General features: G+C 31.8%; 2 protein-coding genes across 2 annotated transcripts; both read right to left on the reverse strand.

Moving 5' to 3' along the window:
* Positions 1-327: 327 nt before the first annotated feature.
* Positions 328-3,430, reverse strand: LOC102591831 (uncharacterized). The gene is made up of 6 exons (XM_006357793.2): positions 3,220-3,430; positions 2,403-2,634; positions 1,580-1,680; positions 1,171-1,299; positions 999-1,087; positions 328-600 (listed from the first exon to the last, which is right to left on the reverse strand). Exons 1-6 carry the CDS (start codon positions 3,265-3,267, stop codon positions 450-452), a joined length of 750 nt encoding a protein of 249 aa, XP_006357855.1. The 5' UTR covers positions 3,268-3,430; the 3' UTR covers positions 328-449.
* Positions 3,431-5,077: 1,647 nt separating this feature from the next.
* Positions 5,078-8,858, reverse strand: LOC102592158 (caffeoylshikimate esterase-like). The gene is made up of 8 exons (XM_006357794.1): positions 8,673-8,858; positions 8,057-8,086; positions 7,432-7,555; positions 7,202-7,348; positions 6,849-6,979; positions 6,634-6,771; positions 6,285-6,383; positions 5,078-5,403 (listed from the first exon to the last, which is right to left on the reverse strand). The coding sequence occupies exons 1-8, from the start codon at positions 8,814-8,816 to the stop codon at positions 5,185-5,187; spliced, it is 1,032 nt and encodes a 343-aa protein (XP_006357856.1). The 5' UTR covers positions 8,817-8,858; the 3' UTR covers positions 5,078-5,184.
* Positions 8,859-22,804: the final 13,946 nt, after the last annotated feature.

Consider the following 22,804-nt stretch of genomic DNA (forward strand, 5'->3'; position numbering starts at 1 on the left):
AACAATATAGTGAGCATGTGTATGAACCCATGAGGTGACCCAAGCGATTCTTCAGAGACCAGAAAGAGTACCCAACTTTTTAGGAAGAGTTACTTTTCACTGATGTTAGAACAAATTTCAACTTTCATGTCACTTAGAAGTCAATTATAGGCAATGTTTATAGCAAATATGAGATGAGAAATTCTTATTTGCATCCTATCAATAATTGGATGAGAGAAGAAGAAACATTTTCTTTTGGCAGGAGTAAAGATACAAGAAAGAAACCTGACGTTTGGCCATCTTAAAAAGAATTTAGATTTACTGAAAAGTAAAAGGAGAGCTCATCAATTGAATGCTTCAAGCAGTGTTGGATCAGTGATATACAACTTTGCACACTCGTAGTTGGATGAAAATTACACTTTGTTCACAGTTACATTAGTCGTTAACAGGCAACAATTGTTAAATCTCTGTCAGTGAGTTCTAGGCACTGTTTTTTCTGCACTACTTAGTACAGCTTTGGTGAGGAGATGAATAACAATTCCAATGGGGCAAAATAGCAAGCAGAGAGACACAGAATGACGTGTTTCAATACCATTTTGCAAGCCATCATGATAAACTTGCCTGTTTCAAATAAAAAAACAGCATTAGAATAGTTTAATAAGGCGTCTTCCTCCTTTTTCCTCAACCCAATAGGATCAGAAAGCAACAACTGGCTGCACAAACATACTGTTAAGAAAATGGTCTTGAATCTGACACAATCCTAAAAGCTAGCTCATGAATTGAGAAATGGCCAAAGATAATATGAGGCAAGAACAGTCCATTCCTCAACTAGTGTTGGACAACCAAACATCCCCCACCCCCTGGCTCCAACTCAATCCCAAACGCTAGCTCATAAGGTGAGGATTGTCCAACATGGCAACACCTTATAAGGAGACAATTGGCTATTTCCTCAACTAACATGGGACAATCTAACACATATACAATAATGAAGTGTGTATGTGAGAGAGAAAGAGAGAGACCTTGCAGCAAAAAGATCTACAGCCAATAGGTGAATCCAAGCAGATGCTAATGTCATCTCACTGGAGAACATCTTTGCTATACCAGATAGCTGAACAGAATGAAATGTCAACAACCCAAATCACGGAATCAGCACAAGATGACAACTATCATTTGTTAAACACAAGAACAAACCTCTGGAAGCCAGTATTTACTAGCAAACATCAGCCCAATTGTATCTGGTGTCCAAGACAGGTACAACAGATATGCGTACAGAAGTCCGAGCACAACATATGGTATGACACTTTCCATCAATTTCCTGGTCTGCATTAAGTATTTAATTATGCCCAATTACAATATATCTTGGAAAGGCACAAAATCAGTACCTTGCAATTAGATGACAAATCAATGCAACTGAAATCATGCCCATGAGTTCTGTTTTTGAGCATGACATAAGGAGAGAGAACTTGGCAGGTATAACTTTTGATGTCTTCCAAGAAAAGAAATAAACAAGAGCTTTTTAAGTTGATAATATACCCATAGGGCATACTCTCTAGAAAATTAAAAAAATAGAGTATTGCTTTACAGAACTGAGATAACTTACAAGTTCTGCTTTAGGTGCTGCAACCATGAGGGTGTAAAATGGAAGAACGCCTGCTGTTCCTAGCGTAAAGACACTACTAGCTACTTGAGAACTAGGCAACCCTGTAAAAATAAGAGATCAGTTGTCCCAAAAGTTCAAATAGATGATACTGAAACATTTGCAAAGAGAGTAAACAATAAGAAGCTTAAAAAATATGTATATATACATATACATAAGTATTTATAATCAAATAGATCAATTTGATATTTAGTTTGATATTCCATACACAATACATCAAAACTGTCTCTTGGGATAAGATGTAAGACACTAGCAGTTTACTCATCTACATTAGCAAGTACGAATACTCTTTCATTGACATGAGATAGAAAATCCAGCAACATAATGAGAGAAACAAGATTTCAATGGAACATGTGGCACAAGTTGAGATAAATTTCTATTATCAACCAGATTAAAAGAAGACAGCAAATTGTTATACTTCTACAAGTACTTTTCTTTTTGAATTTGTTTTTCCTGGTTCATCTAAAAGGAGGATAGTAGGTTTGGATATTAAGCCAAGTAGCACGTTAAGAAAAGGGCACATAAAAGCATTTGTACAAAGTTAATAAGCATCGTAATAAATTTTTTGAATTTAGTTTGTTAATTAACATATGTGTTGGCAGGTAGGTGTCATAATAACCTAAAGCGCATCATTATGGGATGACTGTAAATAATCACATTCCTGACTGCATATAGCTGATTCCCAAGAATTATCCAAAAAGAACCAAAAAGGAAGAAGCAAGACACGAATTGAGAACTAAAGATAAGCAGTGGAAGAAAAGATTACACATAGCAGACACCCTGTAGGTTCTTCTTTGTGGAAGATTTTGGAGGTTAGGCTGACACATTACTCTTGATCCTCCGAGGAAACCCCACCCATTGCCATGCTTGGTTCTTCGTTTCTGAACTTGTTGACTTAAAAGGTTCAGGTTTATTGTTTTAAGTGTGGAGGATGGAGGCTGGTTCCTTCTGATATAACATAGGATATTTGACGACAGAGCAGGTGTCCAGCAGTCCATCTACAGTAAGTAGTAGAGATTGATTACTTCTAATAGCATAATCGTTTAGCAGGGTTGGCATTTCATTGTAGCTTCAAACTTGGTAGTGCTTAGTGAGTTGGAAAACCTCATTTTCTTTTTTCCATTACCAAGTATAGATTAATTTTATTGAAGATGTGCATGGCATGCAATTCACCAAGCCTAATTTCTAATAGCATAATTCAAATGACATGTGAGAATTCAACGGTACCAGATTGACATTCAATTCACTAAACCTCCAAACACTAGCACCTCATTCTTCAAAGTTTTTTCTTCCAAACACTCCCTATTGCCAAAATATCTTCAAATGATAGATAGTTGCTGAGCACTATCTACATGAAGACTTCACTAGCATCTTAATTTCTCTCAAATTTTCATTTTCAATTTCAATGTAATCATATAGCAATGGAGAAACTTCAGATCTAACCAGACAGTACAATGTGTATCAGTTTAACATACATACCAGGTATGAATTTTCAATTAAAAAACTGAGAACAATAAACACCAATTTAATGAAGAAAATCTTATATTACAAGCTATGAATAGAGAGTAGCAGAAAGGGCATACCTTGAGTGAGAATTGAGAGTGACAAAAGCAAGTAGAAGATAAGGCCATGGTTGATGGGTATGGGAATTGAGAGCAACAACAATAAGAATTAAAGCAAAAATGGCATCCTCATTCCATGTGGAAAATAAAAATTAAACATTAGCAAGTACAGTAAGGAGATGTTTCACTGGAATGACATCTAAATTGATCATGACCCCTGGCTCTGTTGATGAATTTTACTCTCATATAAGAGTGAAAGAGACCAACTTCAAATAGAAATAGAATTTTACCAAATTAAATGACAAAAATGGTCCCTTATGTTTGAGGTTGGTTCAAAATAGTCCCTTCAGTATGCATTGAACAAATTTGGTTCAGCAAAAAAATTAACTTTTTAGTATCCATCAAATATTTAACAGTTTATGTTTGTTAAATTTGATGAAATATAATTGATCTTTTAAAAAAATAAATCATAAACATCAATAAAGTCTCATCAAATTCTAAAATATACAACACAAAAACTTCAAATATTCCTCAAATTAAAATAAATAACAAAAAATCCAAAAGAAACTTTTTTAATCTCTATATGTGAGTTTTCACTTATTTCCTCTTTTTTATTTTCCATAGTTCTTGTCAATAGAATTTGATGAATATTTGGGGGAAACTAAACGTGTTACACAAATTTAAATGACCAAATAGTTCGGTGCATATTTGAAAGACTATTTTGTAAACTAGCCTCAAACATAAGGGACCATTATTGTCATTTTCGCAATGTGACTCTTGAGTTTATTCAATTTTTCATTTCTATTGCTTTATCCAAACCAAATACGGGAAAGATGATTCTTTTCAACCAATGTGTGTATTTTTCTTCCATTTACTTCTCTATTCCATTTTTTAGATCAAATACTTAGGCTTGGGTGTTCGGTATTTGACTCGGGTTTTCCAAATTTTGAGTTTGGTAATTCGGTAATTGGTAGTTAAAAGTAGATATCAAATATCAAAATTTTAAATTTCGATTTGATAATTTGGTAAACGGTAAATTAAATTTTGATTTGATACAGCATTCAATAATAATATTTCTCCAATCATTTCTATTTGTTTTTATGTGGAAACACGATATAATAGAAGATCGATAAGTAAGAAGACATAAAAAACAAATTGATACAACTAATTAAAAAATATATGTATTTGGATTGTTCATGCTTATTCTTTAACTTTCTCTTTGGACTTGTACTAACGAGTAATGAATATGTTGATATATGACTTTCATTAAGTAAATAATTTGATATTCGAAAAATACCGAATACCAAATGGTACTAATGTCTCATACTAAATTCAAATACCATAATTCTAAAATTTTACTATCGAATATCATATCAAACACTGAGTTACCAAATTACCAAATATTTTGATTCAATTTGATAATTCGATAATTCGATTTTTAATATTTTATGCGAGCCGTACAAATACTCCATTAATTTCCATTTATATGTCATGTGTTTATACCAGACAAATAAATAAATCATCTCAAATAAGACGAATGTGGACCATTATAAGGAAGCATTCTGGATTTACATAGCCTGGATTTACTTTTTATTGGTCCAACTTCTGACAGGTTTATCCTTTTTGCCTTTTCTCCGGATTATCCTTTTTCCAAAGGTTTTTAAGAACTAGGAAAAAGCAAAATTGATAAATCTAGACAAAGGTGAATATATATTTCTAGTAGAATTAAGATCAACCCTTCGGTGAAAATCCTACCTCCACGGCAACATATAGTGCTCTCTCATTTTTCTTTCTCTTACTGTATCGTATCGAACACATTGAGAAATTAAAGAAAGCTGATTATGTCCTGAAAAGTTAAATTCAGAATGACTACATTGCTTTTCATTTCATGTACAAGTCACAACTCAACAAAGGTGTCTTTCTACCATGTAAATTTTACAAGATAAATTAGCAAACAAACATAAAACACGAAAATTGCAGAAATGGTTAGGAGGAGATGGTATGCTCGTCCAGCCATGAAATAATGTCACCAAAGACACGAAGTATCATTTCATCCGACTCACCCTCGAGCAAGGCATGACAAGCATCTTCATAAAGGAACAGTTTCTTGTCTGAACTAATTGACCTCTCATACAGTGCTTTGCTAACGGATGGATCGGTCACTAGATCACTCTTTCCGTGCAGGATTAACAATGGCAGAGATACCTGTAAAGTAATACTATTATCAATATGTAGACAACAATTTGATATATGAATGCAGATTGCACGAAAGTTGGAACTCAATCATATGCTTATGCTGGTAGGTAGCATAGATGAGGCCATAAAACACAGATGTTTCGACCTTTTTACTACTAAAGACACTGGATTACTGTAGAATCATATACATTTTTATCCTGCAGGTGCATAGTAACAGGGACATCAATCTCAATGGTCCAATTCCCCTCGGCACAGGCACTAATAATCACCCTAGCAAAGGAATTTTACAATCAAATAAGTAACCAAGAAACTCAACTATGCCTCGATTCCCTGTCAGTATAAGGTTGCTCATGAATCTAGGTAAATTTCCATTTATAAATCAAAAGGAACATCCCTTTTGAAGTCAGAATTGATTTTCCTTGATACCTAGCACAATGAATGAGATGATCCTTCTCTTAGCAAAGACTTCTACAGGACTAAAATATATTCGTTCAAGAAGGGGTCGAAAAAATGTTGACCATAAATGAGAAGATTGATTCGTACAAAAACAGAAGTGGATTCACATTTATATGCATACGAATTAACAAGAGCTGTAATTATCACAGTTAAGGACAGTTCTCGGCACTCTTTATCAAGCTAATTGAGGAGAAGTATTTCCTAAACTACAAGAGCAAAAGATGATACACCAGCAAGAATAATATACATAATAAAAAGTTTTTTAATATTAGAAACAACTGGAACCTCATTAATACAAACAAACACAGGGCTATATATTCCGACTGTGGAGCAACTCCCATAAATGGAAGATATTCACATATAGACCTTTAAACAGTTAACACGGCAATGAATTTTTACACTAATTCAAAGAAAAGTTGAAACACGTGACTCACCTTTTCTAGTAGTCCCTCTATCTCTTTTGTGGCATTCAGTAACTCCAGGGCGGTCTGTAAACGGGGTTTATGTTTGTAAGAGATGACATTATAGGCAGTCTGCACACAGAAGAAACAGGTTACATCTTATATGAGAAATGGGCGGGGTGTATCTGCGCAATTAAATATGATGTTCAACAAATCAAGATAGTCCTAATCAACATCACTTAATGCAATTGAGATAGGTAACAGTGGCATTCCTGGCACAAGCACTATTAGCCTCTCATATTTTGAAGCTATCACTTTCCTGATCTACTAAGAACTATTACCTTATAGAGCTGCTTTATACAGAAAACAAAGTGATACGTACGTGTTCTTTCTTCTTTGCATCTCTGACTGCCAACTCTCCTAAATCCTGTGTTGGAACTAGCTTCTGCGTTGGAAGAAACTTTGCGACGCCAATTAAGATTTGTGTTAGTAACCATGATGGAACCACATTATCTGCAATCTATACAAAAAACCAGTTATCACTCTATATGAATCAGAGGCATCAGTAAGAATAGAGAAGCATTTCCAGAGATATACTTTGCACATAGGTGCAACAAGAACAGCACCGTTCCAAGAATTAGGTTGCTTCTGGTGCACCTTCAAAGCTATTGCTCCACCCATGGATTCCCCAAATAGGAAGCTTTGTAGATTACAGAACTCTGGCTTTTCTGCAACCAACTATTAACTGTCAGATTTTTCTGTAGTAGAGTGCCAAGAAGAATAAGAAAATGCTATGACATTCCAAGTCAAGTCGTCATGTTCCGGCTATCTTTGCTTGATGCTAGTCGAAATACCAAAATTTACACGGAGAAGTTATTATGTGTGCCTGACCTCTCAGAAGAATCCATTTAATGATGAAGTAGGTTATTGGTTATCCAATTAAGTCATACCTTTAGCTTTTGAGTAATGCTCAACGACGTCATCAACCAGCTGGTCAAAACTTGGTATGTAACCATGAAGACCTTCTGAAAGCCCAAATCCAGGGTAATCCATGGCAATTACTCCATAACCAAAATATGCTAATTTCCTTGCAATGCCTACAGATAAGGATAGTCATTACAAATTCTTTTATAAAAAAATTAACTTGTCGGAGACTTTAATACTTTTGCAAGCAACAAACCTTCACCAAAAAAAGTGCATGTATCCCCATAACCATGACAAAAATAGACAACAGCTTTTGGACGTGTCTCTGGAAGCCAACTTTTGGAGAAGATTTCAAGCCCTCGAGAATTAACCTCATAAGACTGTGCCACAGAATGTTGTAAAAATTATACAATGTAAATCACAACAATATTATGGCTATAACATCCAAATGTCAATAACTTGTACACTAAAATAAACTTTTCTCGCTTTGAGTCATCTTTCCCAAACTATCCCCTTCGTCACTTGCTTTAGAAGTTTAATGAGTATGATATATATGAATGTTACATTACTGATAGTATGTTATAAATTTTGGAGCTTATAATCTTATGAACCAAGCATATATATATCACCTTCCAATATTACGAAATTCTCTCATAATTCAAAATAGAAGGTTGACAGTTAAATAAGGAAACTAAATCCCAATTAATTCTTCTTATGGAATCCTATCATTCCTATGCTAAATCTCAGTTCATCAAATAAGAAGTGACGCAAATGGCATATACTAAAACAACATTGACAGTTCAGTACTGAAAATCAGGCAATAAGGCGTCAACACATTTCCAACAACATTAGAAAAAAGGAAATACGAGCATAAGCTTTACCTCCTCCATCTTCAATCCAGCATGTGGCACCTGGTGCAAAGATAGAAGAAGCAATCATTAAAAAAACATAAAAGATCGATCAGTAAGAAATACGTTACTTCCACGTACGATATCACACCCATTTGGAAACACTCAGTCCTCCATTACAATAGACGACAAAGGTAAAATATGTATACAAGTCTCAACTGTGTAAACTTCCAAAGTTATAACAATCTTAACCAGATAAATCCTTACTTAACAATAACTTAGAAAGATAGATATTACTGTTATGGATGGTCCTATACTGAATAAACGAGTATCTCCTGTAGATAGAATACGGTTCTCTTTCAAAAGTAGTTTTGTACCATAGATCAGAATTTCTAAAGGCTCGGCATATTCAAGTCCAATACGTTCCTAGCTATGACTCCAACATAAAAAGGAGCACATTATTATTCCCAGAGCTATAGAGAAGTTGTTTCCTACTATTGAGCAAGAACCATTTTATTATAAAGTATGATCACACACAAATACTTGAGTCCCTTTGCAGTTTGCACCATAGACCAATACCAATAAAAATCCAAACTTTGAAGCAAAAAGTCTATTTTTATATTAACAATGAGCAATCAAGACAATATACCTTGAATAAGATATGATCAATTGAAAGTTGAATATGTTTAAATGCCTCTCTAGCACAACGCCTGGCGTCTACGTTGTCCATATCTGCATCTAACATCTTCTGTAATTCATCAGTAATACCTGGAAATTTCACCCGATTCCCCATTACAGAACCCTCTTGCACCTCACTGAATTAATGAACCTTTCGTTTCCCAGAAATTAAAAAAAAAAAAAACTCTAGGCAGAAAGAAACTAAAAAAGGGTTAGGAATTTAATGCACATAGGATCTGATGATGAGTAGTCATTTGGAACACAAGGTATGATGTAACACTTCTCTAGAAGGTGTAAAATTTAGAAAAAAAGAAAGAAAAGTATTTGGGATTATACAACTTTGACGAGAGAATTTTATAGATCAGAATTGAAATGTTGATTAGTGACCAAATTTTACAAGTGATGGGTCGCTCGTCAGGTTGGCGGAGGAATATGGATATGACTTGGCCTAATATAGGATGGATTAATTTAATGACTATGGTACATAAAAAATACTCACATTTAATATTTAATTCAGAATGAGAAATGGATGGTGTTTTTTTTTTTTTCTTACATAGTCAAAATTTAAATAGCAAATATTAAAATATCATAATTAATCTGAAATCCATATTAACAATTCATTATCAATAATAACTACACTCAATTTCAATTAAGTTAGGATGACTTTATTAATCATCATCACTTACAAGTAAAAGAAATGGATTAATGTTATCGTAATAAACAAAAAGGGATATGAATTACTCCCTTAATTACTTGTCTATTTTTGAATTGATACACCTATTAGAAAAAAATACTCAATTGATATAGTAAGTTTACCATTTTATCCCTATTAATTATGAAGGGGATGAACTAAAATTTTAAGATTTTCAAGAAATTCTACCTTTTTCAAAATTAATTAATTGATGATATAATATATAATTTTTTTTTTTTGTCTTATTTTGATTTATCAAAATGGACAAGTAAAAAAAATAATTGGACAAGTAATTAGGAACCAATGGAGTAACTTATATAAAGGTTTATCTTTAATTAAATAAGTTGACTCCTACAATTTAATTAACTCTTAATTTATTACTCTCTTTGTCCCTATTTAGTTGTCCATTTTTAATTCGACGCACCTATTAAGAAAATAATAATTAAAATGGTGAGTTTACCCATTTCCTCTTATTAATTGATATAATTTCAAAATCAATTTACTTATTAAAGAGATTGTACCTTTTTAAAAAATATTAACTCGGTCAATAAATTGATGAAGATAAATAAAGTAAAAAGTCCAAAATGGACAAGTAAAAAGGGACGGAGAAATTGATGAAGATAATTTTTTTTTCCTAAGCAGATTTAGCCAAAAATTTGTTTATGTTTCTCAGAGCCGTGGGCCGTTGTTTCCCGATTGAATCGGTTTCCCGGCCGATTAATTTCTGATTCTGACGATCAATTGTGGCACTAATCTTGTGATTCAAGTTGCCGGGTCTCAAATCTCGTCGAGTAAATTGCAACTCTAAATGAGTTTTAAAGCTTCTCTTCAGGTGATTTCTCGTTCTCCCTGTCAATTTTTATTTCAGAGCATTAAACAGTGAATTAATCTTCTGTATTTAATTTGGGGTTTTAATGGAGGAACAGTAATCAAGCTGAGACCCTGAATTCAAAAGTCCGTGCATAAGTATTTTGGATCTCATTCTCAAACAGGTACTACTACTACTACTTTATATTTCTGGGCTGAACAAATTGCATTTTAAGATTTAAAAATCTTTGTTTGTTGCTTTCGTCTCTTTACCTCAATAGGAATTGAGGGTTTTGGTAGGGTTTGGAACCTCTGCTAGGTTAGATGAGAATTACAACAACATTTACCTAGTGTACGTAATGGATCTAGGGAGAATAGAGTGTGTATCAGATCTAATCCCTATTTCATAGAGATACAAAAGTTATGTTATTTTCGATAGACCCATGGAAATCAACATTTTCATCTGCTAAAGGTTGTTAATTTCAAGCTAGATGCAATCTTACATGCTCAAAAATAGTATAGATAAATCAGAGATCTCAATGATGTATGAATTTAGCGAGAACAATACTACTGCTAAAGATCATTTAAATTTGAGAGGCATATGTGTGTGTGGATTACGAGCTAATAAGGTCATGAATCTAGTCTAAGAAAGTTAGCATCCTCAAGGTAGTTGATCAGTGAAATGTTGTAAATTGCCTACTGTGGTTTCTGCAAATAGCTTTGATGCTTAAGTTAATGGATATAAGTCGTAAATACTAACAATATAAAGATTTTTTAAACAATCAATGTAGTTAACCTATTATAGTAGATTAGGGTAAACATCAATATGTGGAGTACTGGAGTAAATCTGGGTAAATCATAGGAAAATTGAAATATAGTAGTTATTGATGTGTAAATCACATAAAAAACCCTACGCCTTGTGTCTTCAATATATAGGAATTCAGCCATTTGTTGTCATTTCCTTAAATGTTTATAACTGTCTTCTTCATATCAAACTTCATCAATGTAGGACTACCAGAGAACTTGAGTGTATATATAGATCACCTGTTTACTTACCAACTGTCCTACTTACCTTTTCTGTCCTTTCTACACCGATCCTGCCGGTGTTTTTATTTCCTACCACTGCTTCAAATGTAAGCTTCTGTGACATAATGAAAATTTAAAGAGATTTAACTTATATCCAATGACTGTGTAAATTGTAATGAATTGCACTGATGGTGTAAATTTCTTTTTCATTATTCATGTTCGTATGTGGTTTAATTAACAGGATGTTATAGCTGAACTGTATATTTTGAAAAACAATTAACCTGTTTATCATCATCAACAATTAAATCAAATTGTGGTTGCTATGGCTTGAATTTTCCTTAATGAACTGTAAATAACAGCAACTTTATCAGCTGAATGATCATTTGACTATAAAAACATGTCCAATAAGGGAAACTGTTTACTAGAAAAAGAAAAAAGAAGACAAAAATTTTGGACATTAATTAGCAATAAAGGGAAGATTTTGAATTTTCTTGTGTATTTTTTATGCATCTTAAGCAATTTTATTATGTAAGGGGCAGGGTTGATAGTTGATCAATTTTGTTTATTGCCTTCTGTAAATGCACCGGAATGGGTTTTCATAATTTTTGACAATTTGAAAATACTATGTAAGATGGTACAAAATGGATTCTTCTCCATCCACCTGCTTAGGGTTTTTGTATCCATCTCCGCGGAGATCTTCACCTAGTAAGGCCTTTGCAGTACTAGATATCTTAGTTAATTTCATTAATTTTTCCAATTACCCGATAGGTTTCTCTTCATGATTTAGGTTTCTTTTCTCTAAATCAATAAAGACAGCCCTAAATATCTTAGTTAAGTTTCATTAATTTGCCCAATTAGCAGATTTTTTCTTCTTCGTGATTTAGGTTCCTTTTCTCTAAATTAATGGAAGAAAGGAGACATAACTTAATTCTGTCGAAAAATCGGAAGCTAAGTGCTTTTCCAGGGATGTCCGTGACCAAAAAAGAAATGACCCCAGAAAAAAGAAAATAGGGTTCTTAGTGCTTATTCCCAGATTCGACTATTTCTAAAAGAGTTGATCAACATTCCTTAAATAAAATTTTGCTTTCATAAACTTCCCTTAAATTTAGTTTCATTGTGAAAAAAACTCTTCTAATTAATGTTCAAACAGTCACAATTATATTATAAAAACTAGCAGTTTATAATCTCTTTGCACTGTTTCATTTCAATAGAAAAAAAATCAAAGAGGCTGACGCCATGCACCCATGCCAATAGAGAACCACCAAACTGAACTACTTGAAACTTCATTCTCAATTACAAACTATAATTATCTCATAACTTTTATGTTATGTATAAAAAAAACTGACACACTTTAAGTACTCTAGAACCTTCATTCAAGGCACATGTATAGTGCATGCAAAATCTTTAACCTCTAAATTAACAAAACACCAAAAAAACAAAAAAACAACCTTTCACATGTAAAGTTCATCAGGTGCCAAAAAAAGTGGTTTTTTTTTTGTTTGCATTTACGTTACAAGTTTCTATACCAATTACCATGCACTGGTTTCCCTTACAGACAAATTTTAATGACCTGTTTGAAGAAAAATTGAACTCTTTTTCTTCATCTAATAATTAAACTACCCAATATTTTTAGGATTTAACTTATATACACTGATATTATAAATATAAAATAAAGCAACATACATTAACAATCTCTTAAATTTCTCAGAATATTTTATGTAAACACTATTGAACTATGCCTTATTCCAATCTTAATAATCTAAACTAGCTTACTGTTTAATAGTAGTAGAACACTTCATTAAATTTAATGCATGATACTTGATTATTGTAACGGTTACATGTTATCACATTTTTAATACCGTGGGAGAGAAAACTACCTTGCTAATAGTGTGTGCATATAATCCAAAACACCAACGTTGCTTCCTCACTATATATACACTTACTTCCCTCAATTTTAAGCACAAAACAATCTTCTTTTTTTCTTCATTTGCTTTGCTTTCTCCGTTTTCTTCTTTTCTCTATTTTTATGGGGTCTGTTATTAAGGAGGGTGGTGTTGAGGAGGTGAGAGTAGAAATAGAAAATGCTGAGGAAATGAAGGCAAAATTGGAAAAAAGTACTTCAGTTGGAAATTCGAAAGAGGAAATTCCACCATTGGATATCAAGGATTACGAGGAGCTCGGATTGATAATCGATTTGGGTGAACTAGGGGATACTAGTTACGAAAATGCTGGTATAGATTTTAATTCTATGTTTTCTGACTTTTTTCCTGAAGATGAAGAGAAATTAATGGAAACTACTCCTTATGTTGATCCTGTAGGGGTTCTGTCTTCAACTATTCCATCATTAATGGAATTAGAAAAATGGATGGAAATTCCTCCTCCAGAAGAGTTCAGATTTGGAGGGGAGGGATCATTATTCACTACTCAAGCTAGCTGGGACTTCGAGCTGATGGCGTGGATATGGGAACCTTACACTTATGATGAGTACTTCCGTTTCTATCATCAAGGATAAAATCTTTCAGCTTGTAGATTTATGTATGTCTGTTTTTTTTTGTTTTTTTTTCTTTTTCTGTTAGAGTCCTTGGTCTTGGACAATCCTCATGTCATGAGTTAGGTCCAAAAGTAGATTTCTTTTTATCACTGTCTATCAATTTCTTTTTTCCGTGTATGTTATGACGTACAACTTAAAATAAAATAAATAAGTAGCTTAATTTGTGACAATGAAAATTGTTCATTAGTCCTACGTCTCAAGTTTTTTGTCCCAAACATCGTTGAGTAGATTGTAACTCTATATGGGTATGAAGATAGAGAAGCAACAAAAAAAAAGTAAAGCATGAATAGGAAAGATCAATGAAATTAGGGTGTTTAATTAACGTTTGTGCAACAATTGTGCCAAAAAGAATTATCTATATATTTAAAAATAGTGTTTAATTAACTTTTATGCACCGATAATGTCAAAAAAATTGTACATTTACTTTATAACGGTGCATAATTAGCTTTTGCGAAAAAAAAAGTCTTCTAATTAATTAATGTTCAAACAATCACAATTATATTACAAAAAAACGCACAAATAATTATACATTAGCATTTTCATTGCCACACTATGAGTTTATCTCCTTATACTGTTTCAGAGAAATAGAATAAAAAAGATTGACGTCATGTTAATAGAGAACCACCAAACTGAACTACTTTCAACTTCATCCTCAAATGCAAACAAACTAAAATCATCTCTTAACTTGTATGTTAAGTATAAAACAAAATCGACACACATTTTTAGTACTCTAGAACCTTCATTCAAGATATATATATTGTGCATGCATAATCTTTAACCTTTGAATTAGCTATTTAAAAGCAATGTTTAATTAACTTTCGTGCAATAATCGTGTCAAAAAAATTAATATAGCTTTTCAAAAACAGTGTTTAATTAATTTTTGTGCAACAATCGTGTCAAAGAAAATTATGTAGTTGTTTAAAAGTTATTTTTAATTAACTTTTGTGCATTAATAGTGTAAAAAATTGTATATTTATATTAAAACGGTGCATAATTAACTTGTCTACACACCAATAGTGTCGAAAAATTTATAAATTTACCTAAAAGTGGTGCGTAGTTAACTTTTGTGCACCAACAATGTAAAAAAAGGCCTTTTTATCCTTTTCTACTCTTAAGGGTTACATGTTTAAATACTATGTGCTATTTTCCGATCCGATAAACTAAATGATCTTTTTATCCTTTTCGAAAAAATAAGGAGCTCGCTGAAATCATTACTTGGCAATTGTTAAGGTCTAGATGCAAAAACAGATGTGAAGGTTCCTTTAATAAAATTGCTTTCATAAACTTCACTTGAATTTATTTTCCTCAAATATAAACAAACTTAAGTATCTCTTAACCTTCATCCTCCAATACAAACAAATTGTAATTATCTCTTAACCTTCATTCTCAAATACAAACAAATTATAATTATCTCTTAACCTTCATCCTCAAATACAAAGAAACTTTAATTATCTCTTAACTTATATGCTAAGTATAAAACAAAACTGACACACACTTTTAGTACTCTAGAACCTTCATTCAGGACACATTTATTGTGCATGCAGAATCTTTAACTTCTAAATTAGCTATTTAGGCCGTGTTTAATTAACTTTAGTGCAACGATTGTTTAAAAAAATAATGAAACTATTTGAAAGCAATGTTTAAATAACTTTTGTGTAAAAAAAATTATATAGCTATTTGAAAGGTGAAAGTAGAGATTGAAAATGTTGAGGAGGAAATGAAGAGAAAATTGGAAAATAAACTATAATTATCTCTTAAATTGTAAGTTAAGTATAAAACAAAATTGACACACTTTTAGTACTCTAGAACCTTCACCGAGGACACATGTATTGTACGTATAGAATCTTTAACCTTTAAATTAGCAAAACACCAAAAAAGTAATAATAAATTTTTTTCACACAGTAAAGTTCATCAAGGTGCCAAAAAAAGTGGTTGATATTTTTAGTTTTCATTTTCTCATCTTGGCGTTACAAGATTCAATACCAATTTTTAATACATTAGGAAAAAGAACAACCTTGTTAATTAATAGTGTGTGATTATGTGCTTAGTAATATATGCAGGCATATAATCCAAAAATACTAAGTCGCTTCCCTCACTATTTATACACTCACTTCACCACTCAATTGAAGCACAAAACAATCTTTTCTTTTTCTTCCTTTGTTTGTTTTCTCCATTTTTTTCTTCTACTCTCTGTAAAATAAAATAAAAAAGATTGACGTAATGTTAATAGAGAACCACAAAACTGAACTACTTTCAACTTCATCCTCAAATATAAATAAACTGTAATAATCTCTTAACTTGTATGTTAAGTATAATTATAACAAAACTTTCACACATTTTTAGTACTCTAGAACCTTCATTCAAGACACATTTATTGAGCATGTAGGATTTTAACCTCTAAATTAGTTATTTAAAAGCAGTATTAAATTAACTTTTGTGCAAAAATTATGTCAAAAAAATAATGTAGCTATTTAAAAGCAGTGTTTAATTAAGTTTTGTGCAACAATCGTGTTAATAATTATATAGTTATTTAAAAGGTGAAAGTAGAGATTGAAAATATTGAAGAGGAAATTGGAAAAAAGTACTTTAGTTGGAAACTCGAAAGAGGAAATTCCGCAATTGGATATAAAGAATTACGAGGAACTCGAATTTATAAACGATTTGGGCGAACTAGTGCATGCAGAATCATTAACCTCTACATTAGCAAAACACCAAAAAATGAAAAGCAAACTTTCACATTGTAAAGTTCATTCAGGTGGAAAAAAAAGTGGTTGATATTTTTTGTTTGCATTTTCTCATCTTAGCGTTACAAGATTAAATTCCAATTACCATGCGATGGTTCCCTTCAGGCAAATTTAATGACCTGTCTGCAAAAATAAATTGAACTCTTTTTCTTCGTCTAAAAGTTAAGTAACAATTTAACTATTCAATATATTTATAATTTAACTTATATATACTAATATTATAAATATAAAATAAGAGCAGTTAGACACATGTAATCACATTTTTAGAAGAGTGGGAAAAAAACCACCTTATTAATTGCGCCAAAAATTATGTAGATATTTAAAAATAGTGTTTGATTAACTTTTATGTACTGATAATGTCAATTTTTTTTTATTTACTTTAAAGCGCTGCATAATTAACTTTGGTGAAAAGAATTCTTCGAATTAATTAATATTCAAACAGTCACAATTATATTATAAAAAACACACATAAATAATTTTACATTAGCACTGTCATCGCCACACTATGAGTTTATCCTTGTACTGTTTCAAAGAAGCAAAATAAAAAAGACCGACGTCATGCCAATAGAAAACCACCAAACTGAACTACTTTCAACTTCATCCTCAAATATGTTAAGTATAAATAAAACTAACACACATTTTTTGTACTCTAAAACCTTTCTTCAAAACATATATATTGTGCATGCAGAATCTTTAACCTCTGCATTAGCTATTTAAAAATAATATTTAATTAACTTTTGTGCAAAAATCATGTCAAAATTTTTTATACAGCTATCTAAAAGCAACTTTTCTACTCTTAAGGATTACATGTTTAAATACTACTCCCTCTGTCCCAATTTATGTGACACATTTCGCTTTTCGAGAGTCAAACAGTTTGAGTTTGACCGAGAATTTGCTCATGAAATCTTCAAATTTTTTAAAATGAAATTTATATATTTATAAACTAGATAAAAAGTACTATAAGTCACAATAATTGATAATTCAAAATATTTAAAAGATGTATGAAAAATTTACGGTCAAAGATAAACTTGTTTGAATCTCGAAATCCGAACTATATCATATAAATTGGGACAGAGGGAGTATATGCTATTTTCCGATCTGGTAAGCTAAATGACCTATTTATCCTTTTTGAAAGAATAATCTGGAATAATCACTTGGCAAATGTGAAGGTCCAGATGCAAAAACAGATTTGAAGGTCCTCAAATAAAATTACATTCATAAACTTTCCTTGATTTTATTTTCCTGTTTCATTGTAAAAAATAAACTTTTCTAATTAATGTTCAAACAATCATAATTATATTACAAAAAACACATATACATAATTCTATATTAGCACTATTATGAAAATGCTGGTATGAATTTTAATTCTATGTTATTTGATTTTTTTCCTGAAGATGAAGAGACGTTAATGGAAATTACTCCTTATGTTGATCCTGTAGGGGCACCGTCTTCAACTATTCCATCATTAATGAAATTGGAAAAAATGGATGAAAATTTTCCTTCCAGAAGAGATGGGCGGAGAGGGATCATCGTTCACTACTCGAGCAATTTTGAGCTGATGGAGTGGATCTGGGAACCTTACACTTATGATGGGTACCTTCTTTTCTATCATCAAGGATAAATTCTGTTGGGTTTTATTTGCCCTGAATTTCTTACCATAAATAGGTTTTTCTTTTAGAAAAAGGTTTAGGAGTAGCTAGTCCTTTTCTTGTAGGAAAGAGTTTTAGGACTCTATAAATATAGGCTTGTTCCTTCTAACTTAATTAGTATTCACAATGTAGTCTTAAAGGCTTTGAGAGTTTTGGTTAGGGGGAGAATTTGTGGGTCACAAGCTTGATACATTATCACTTGTGTGAACCTCCCATGTATTCCGAGTGAATTGGTTGAGGTTGTTTCTCTTTATATTTTGTACTCTCATATTTATATAGTGGATTGCTCATCTCCTTTGTGTACGTAGGTCGATTGACCGAACCACGTTTAATCTTTGTGTCTTTTGGTATATTTCTCATTTATCTTCTTGCTTGTGGTCTTTTGAGGTTTGCTTTGCTAGCTTCCGCATTACACCTGCTTATTTTCGGTCCTAACAAAATTCCTCAGCTTGTAGATTTATGTATGTCTATTTTTATTTCTGTCTGTTAAGAGTCCCACATCAATGTGTCAATTAAGGTCCTTAGCCTTGGACAATTCACATGTTTTGAGTTAGGTCCAACGTTTATATTTTTTTATCACTATCTATCAATTTTTTTCCGATATACAATTTAAATTAAGTAGCTTAATTTGTGACGATGAATTATATGCATTAATCCTACGTCCCAAATTGTTTGTCCCATACGTCGTCGAGGAGATTGTAACACAATATGAGTTATGAAGATAGAGAGGCAACCAAAAAAAAGTAAAGCATGAATAGAGAAGATCAATGAAATTAAGGGTGTTTAATTAATGTTTGTGCAACAATCGTGTAAAAAATTTATGTAGCTATTTAAAAGCAATGTTTAATTAACTTTTGTGCAATAATCGTGTCAAAAAAATTATATAACTATTTAAAAGGTGTGTTTAATTAACTTTTTTGCATTAATAGTGTAAGAAAAATCGAATATTTATTTTAAAACGGTGCATAATTAACTATTGTGTACACCAACAGTGTTGAAAAATTTATACAATTATCTAAAAGTGGTGTGTAGTTAAGTTTTCTCACTTTCTGCACCAACAATATTACTAAATGACCTTTTTATCCTTTTCGAAAGAATAAGGAACTCTCTGAAATCATTACCTGGCAAATGTGAAGGTCCAGATGCAAAAACAGATTTGAAGATTATTTAATGAAAGTTTCATGAAATTTAACTTATATCCAATGAAATTTCTTTTTAATTATTCATGTTCGTATGTGGTTTAACAGGATGGTATAGCTGCAATGCAATCATCATCATTATCAGCTGATCAATGACCATTTGACTATTAAAAGTTAAAAATATGTCCAATAAGGTAAATTTTTTTACTAGAAAAAGAAAAAAAGAAGACAAAAATTTTGGAAATTAATTAGCAATAAAGGGAATATTTTAAATATTCTTGTATATATTTTATGCATCTTAAGCAAAATTTTTTTTTATGTAAGGGCTGGGTTGATAATTGATCAATTTTGTTTATTGCCTTCTGTAAATGCACTGGAATGGGTTTTCATAATTTTTGGCAATTTGAAAATGTGTAATATTGTACAGAATGGATTCTTCTCCATCCAACTGCTTAAGGTTTTCGTGTTTATCTCTGCGGAGATCTTCATATAATAAGATATTATCGCCTTTGCAGCACTAGATGTTTTGGTTAATTTTATTAATTTTTTCAAATTAGCATATATGTTTTTCTTCTGAATTTGGCGTGCATCCAGTAGGAATTGAACCTATGAATTCGTCAATTATGAATTAGGCGCTTTAACCATTCAGGTTCTTTTTCTCTAAATCAACAAAGACGGCACTAAATATCTTCGTTAAGTTTCATTAATTTGCCCAATTGGCAGATAGGTTTCTCTTCGTTGAAACCTAAATTACTGAAACAAGGGAGACGTAAGTTAATTCTATGGAAGAATCGGAAGCTAAGTGTTATGTCAGGGATGTTCGTGACCAAAAATGAAACTACTCCGGAAAAAGAAAATAGGGTTTTTAATGCTTCTTCCCAGATTTACCTAATTTCTAAAAGAGTTGATAAACATTTCTTAAATAAAATTGCTTTCATAAACTTCCCTCGAATTTAGTTTCTTGTTTCATTGTGAAAAAAACTCTTCTAATTAATGTTGAAACCGTCACCATTATATTACAAAAAAACACACAAATAATTTTACATTAACACTATCATTGCCACACTATCAATTGATCTCCTTGTACTGTACGTTTTCAGAGAAGAAAAATAAAAAAGACTAACGCTATGCCAATAGAGAATCACCATATCAAACTACTTGAAACTTCATCCTCAAATACAAACAATCTGTAATTGTGTCTTAACTTGTGTGTTATCTCCAGTATTCAGATTAGCAAACCAGAAATAATAGAAGATGAAAAGAAGAAGAAAAGAACTATTCGGGTCCACATTTCCTATTCACACCTTTAAAACCCAACATTAAACTAGCGTTTGGCCATAGATTTCTAAATATTTTTCGCAAATATTATTTGGGTGAAAATTTGAGTGAAATTTCACCATGTGTTTGGCCATATTATTTGAGAAACATATTTCACTTTTTTAGAAAAATATGATTTATATCCATAAGTTTTAAAAACTATCAAAACTAACCATAAGTTTGTATTACAAGTCAATTGGATCTTCGTTGCAACAAATAACAAGTAGTGTCCATGACACTAGAACAATGTGGTAGTTTGGAGTGAGTGCAACAAGCATCATTCCATATATCGTGAAGTAGACAAAACACATGACTTTGTTACCCTGAGCCGATTGTTCATCATTTTCATCAACAATCATATCATCACTTTCATACTAACTGAATATTTCATCACTAGTTTGGTGTTCACGTAAAAAATTATGTAATACAACGCAACAACTTCTATAGAGGATGTTTTTGTAAAAGATAAAAGTTTGGCGTAAAATTTCAATTTCTAAAAGATCCCAAATAATGAGATTTGGCCCAAATACTAGAAAAATCTAGTATTTGGAAATTTGGGATATTTGCCAATAATGGCAAATTATATAAACAAACACTATTTGCTAACTTTTCCTCCAAATATTACTTGGAAAATCTATGGTCAAACGGGTCCTAAGTAAAATAGAAAACACACTTTTAGTACTCTAGATCCTTCACTGAGGCCACATGTATAGTGCTGCAGAATCTTTAACCTTTAAATTAGAAAAATGCCAAAAAAGAAAAGAAAAGTATTTTCACATTGTGAAGTTCATTCAGATGCCCCAAAAAAGTGGTTAGGATTTTTTGTTTGCATTCTCATCTTGGCGTTTTTAAAAAAATAATAATAATAATACCAATTACCATGTGCTGGTTTCCTTGAGGCAAATTTAATGACCTGTTTGAAAAAAATATTGAACACTTTTTCTTCGTCTAACAATTAAACTATCAAATATTTCTAGGATTTAATTTAAAAACGCCGATATTATAAATATAAAACAAAGCAACATACATAATCAAGTCTTATAAATTTATCAGGATATTTCATTTAGACACTATTTAACTACATGCCTTATTTCAATCTTAATTATTTAAGCTAGCTTACTATTTAGTAGTAGTACTAATAATGGATTCTTGTAATTAACAGTTACATATAATCACATTTTTAATACAGTGAGAGGAAAATCACCTTGCTAATAGTGTGACTGATTTTATGCTGAGTCATGCATTCAGATATATAATCCAAAAATATTTATTAAGATGCTTCCCTCACTATATATACACTCACTTCACCACTCAATTGAAGCACAAAACAATCTTCTTTTTTTCTTCCTTTGCTATGTTTCCTCCGTTTTTTCTTCTTCTTCTCTCTATTGTTATGGGGCCTGTTATTGACGAGGGCAGTGTTGAGGAGGTGAGAGTAGCTATTAAAATTATTGAGGAGGTTAAAGTAGAGATAGATAATGTTGAGGAGGAAATAAAGAGAAAGTTGGAGAAAAGTACTTCAGATGGGAATTCGAAAGAGGACATTCCGCCATTGGATATCAAGGATTACGAGGAACTAGGGTTGATAATCGATTTGGGGGAACTAGGGGATTCTAGTTACGAAAATGCTGGTATGGATTTTGATTCTATGTTTCCTGACTTTTTTTCGGAAGATGAAGAGAAGTTAATGGAAATTATTCCTTATGTTGATCCTGCAAGGGCACTGTCTTCAACTTTTCCATCATTAATGGAATTAGAAAAATGGATGGAAATTCCTCCACCAGAAGAGTTCATATCATTCACCACTGGAGCTGATTTTGACTTCGAGCTGATGGAGTGGATATGGGAACTTTACAGTACTTTTGATGAAGACTTCCTCTTTTATAATCTATGATAAAATCCACCATTATATGTATGTCTATTTTTATTACTGTCTGTTAAAGTCCCAAATTGATGTGGGCAATTAAGGTCCTACAATCCTCATGCTATGAATTAGGTCCAAAGTTTATTTCTTTTTATCACCATTAAATCGAGCCTCAGAAAATTTTAGAGATCAGAACTGAAATGTCGTATTTTTTTTACTTCTGATTTACTTTTCAGGCCATGTTTATTTCGGATCAAATTGAGAAATTTTACATGTGATTGTTCGCTAGTCAGGTTGGCGGAGGAATAGCTAGGG

Source organism: Solanum tuberosum, unplaced genomic scaffold (assembly GCF_000226075.1).
Source record: "Solanum tuberosum cultivar DM 1-3 516 R44 unplaced genomic scaffold, SolTub_3.0 scf00244, whole genome shotgun sequence".
Lineage (NCBI taxonomy): Eukaryota > Viridiplantae > Streptophyta > Magnoliopsida > Solanales > Solanaceae > Solanum > Solanum tuberosum.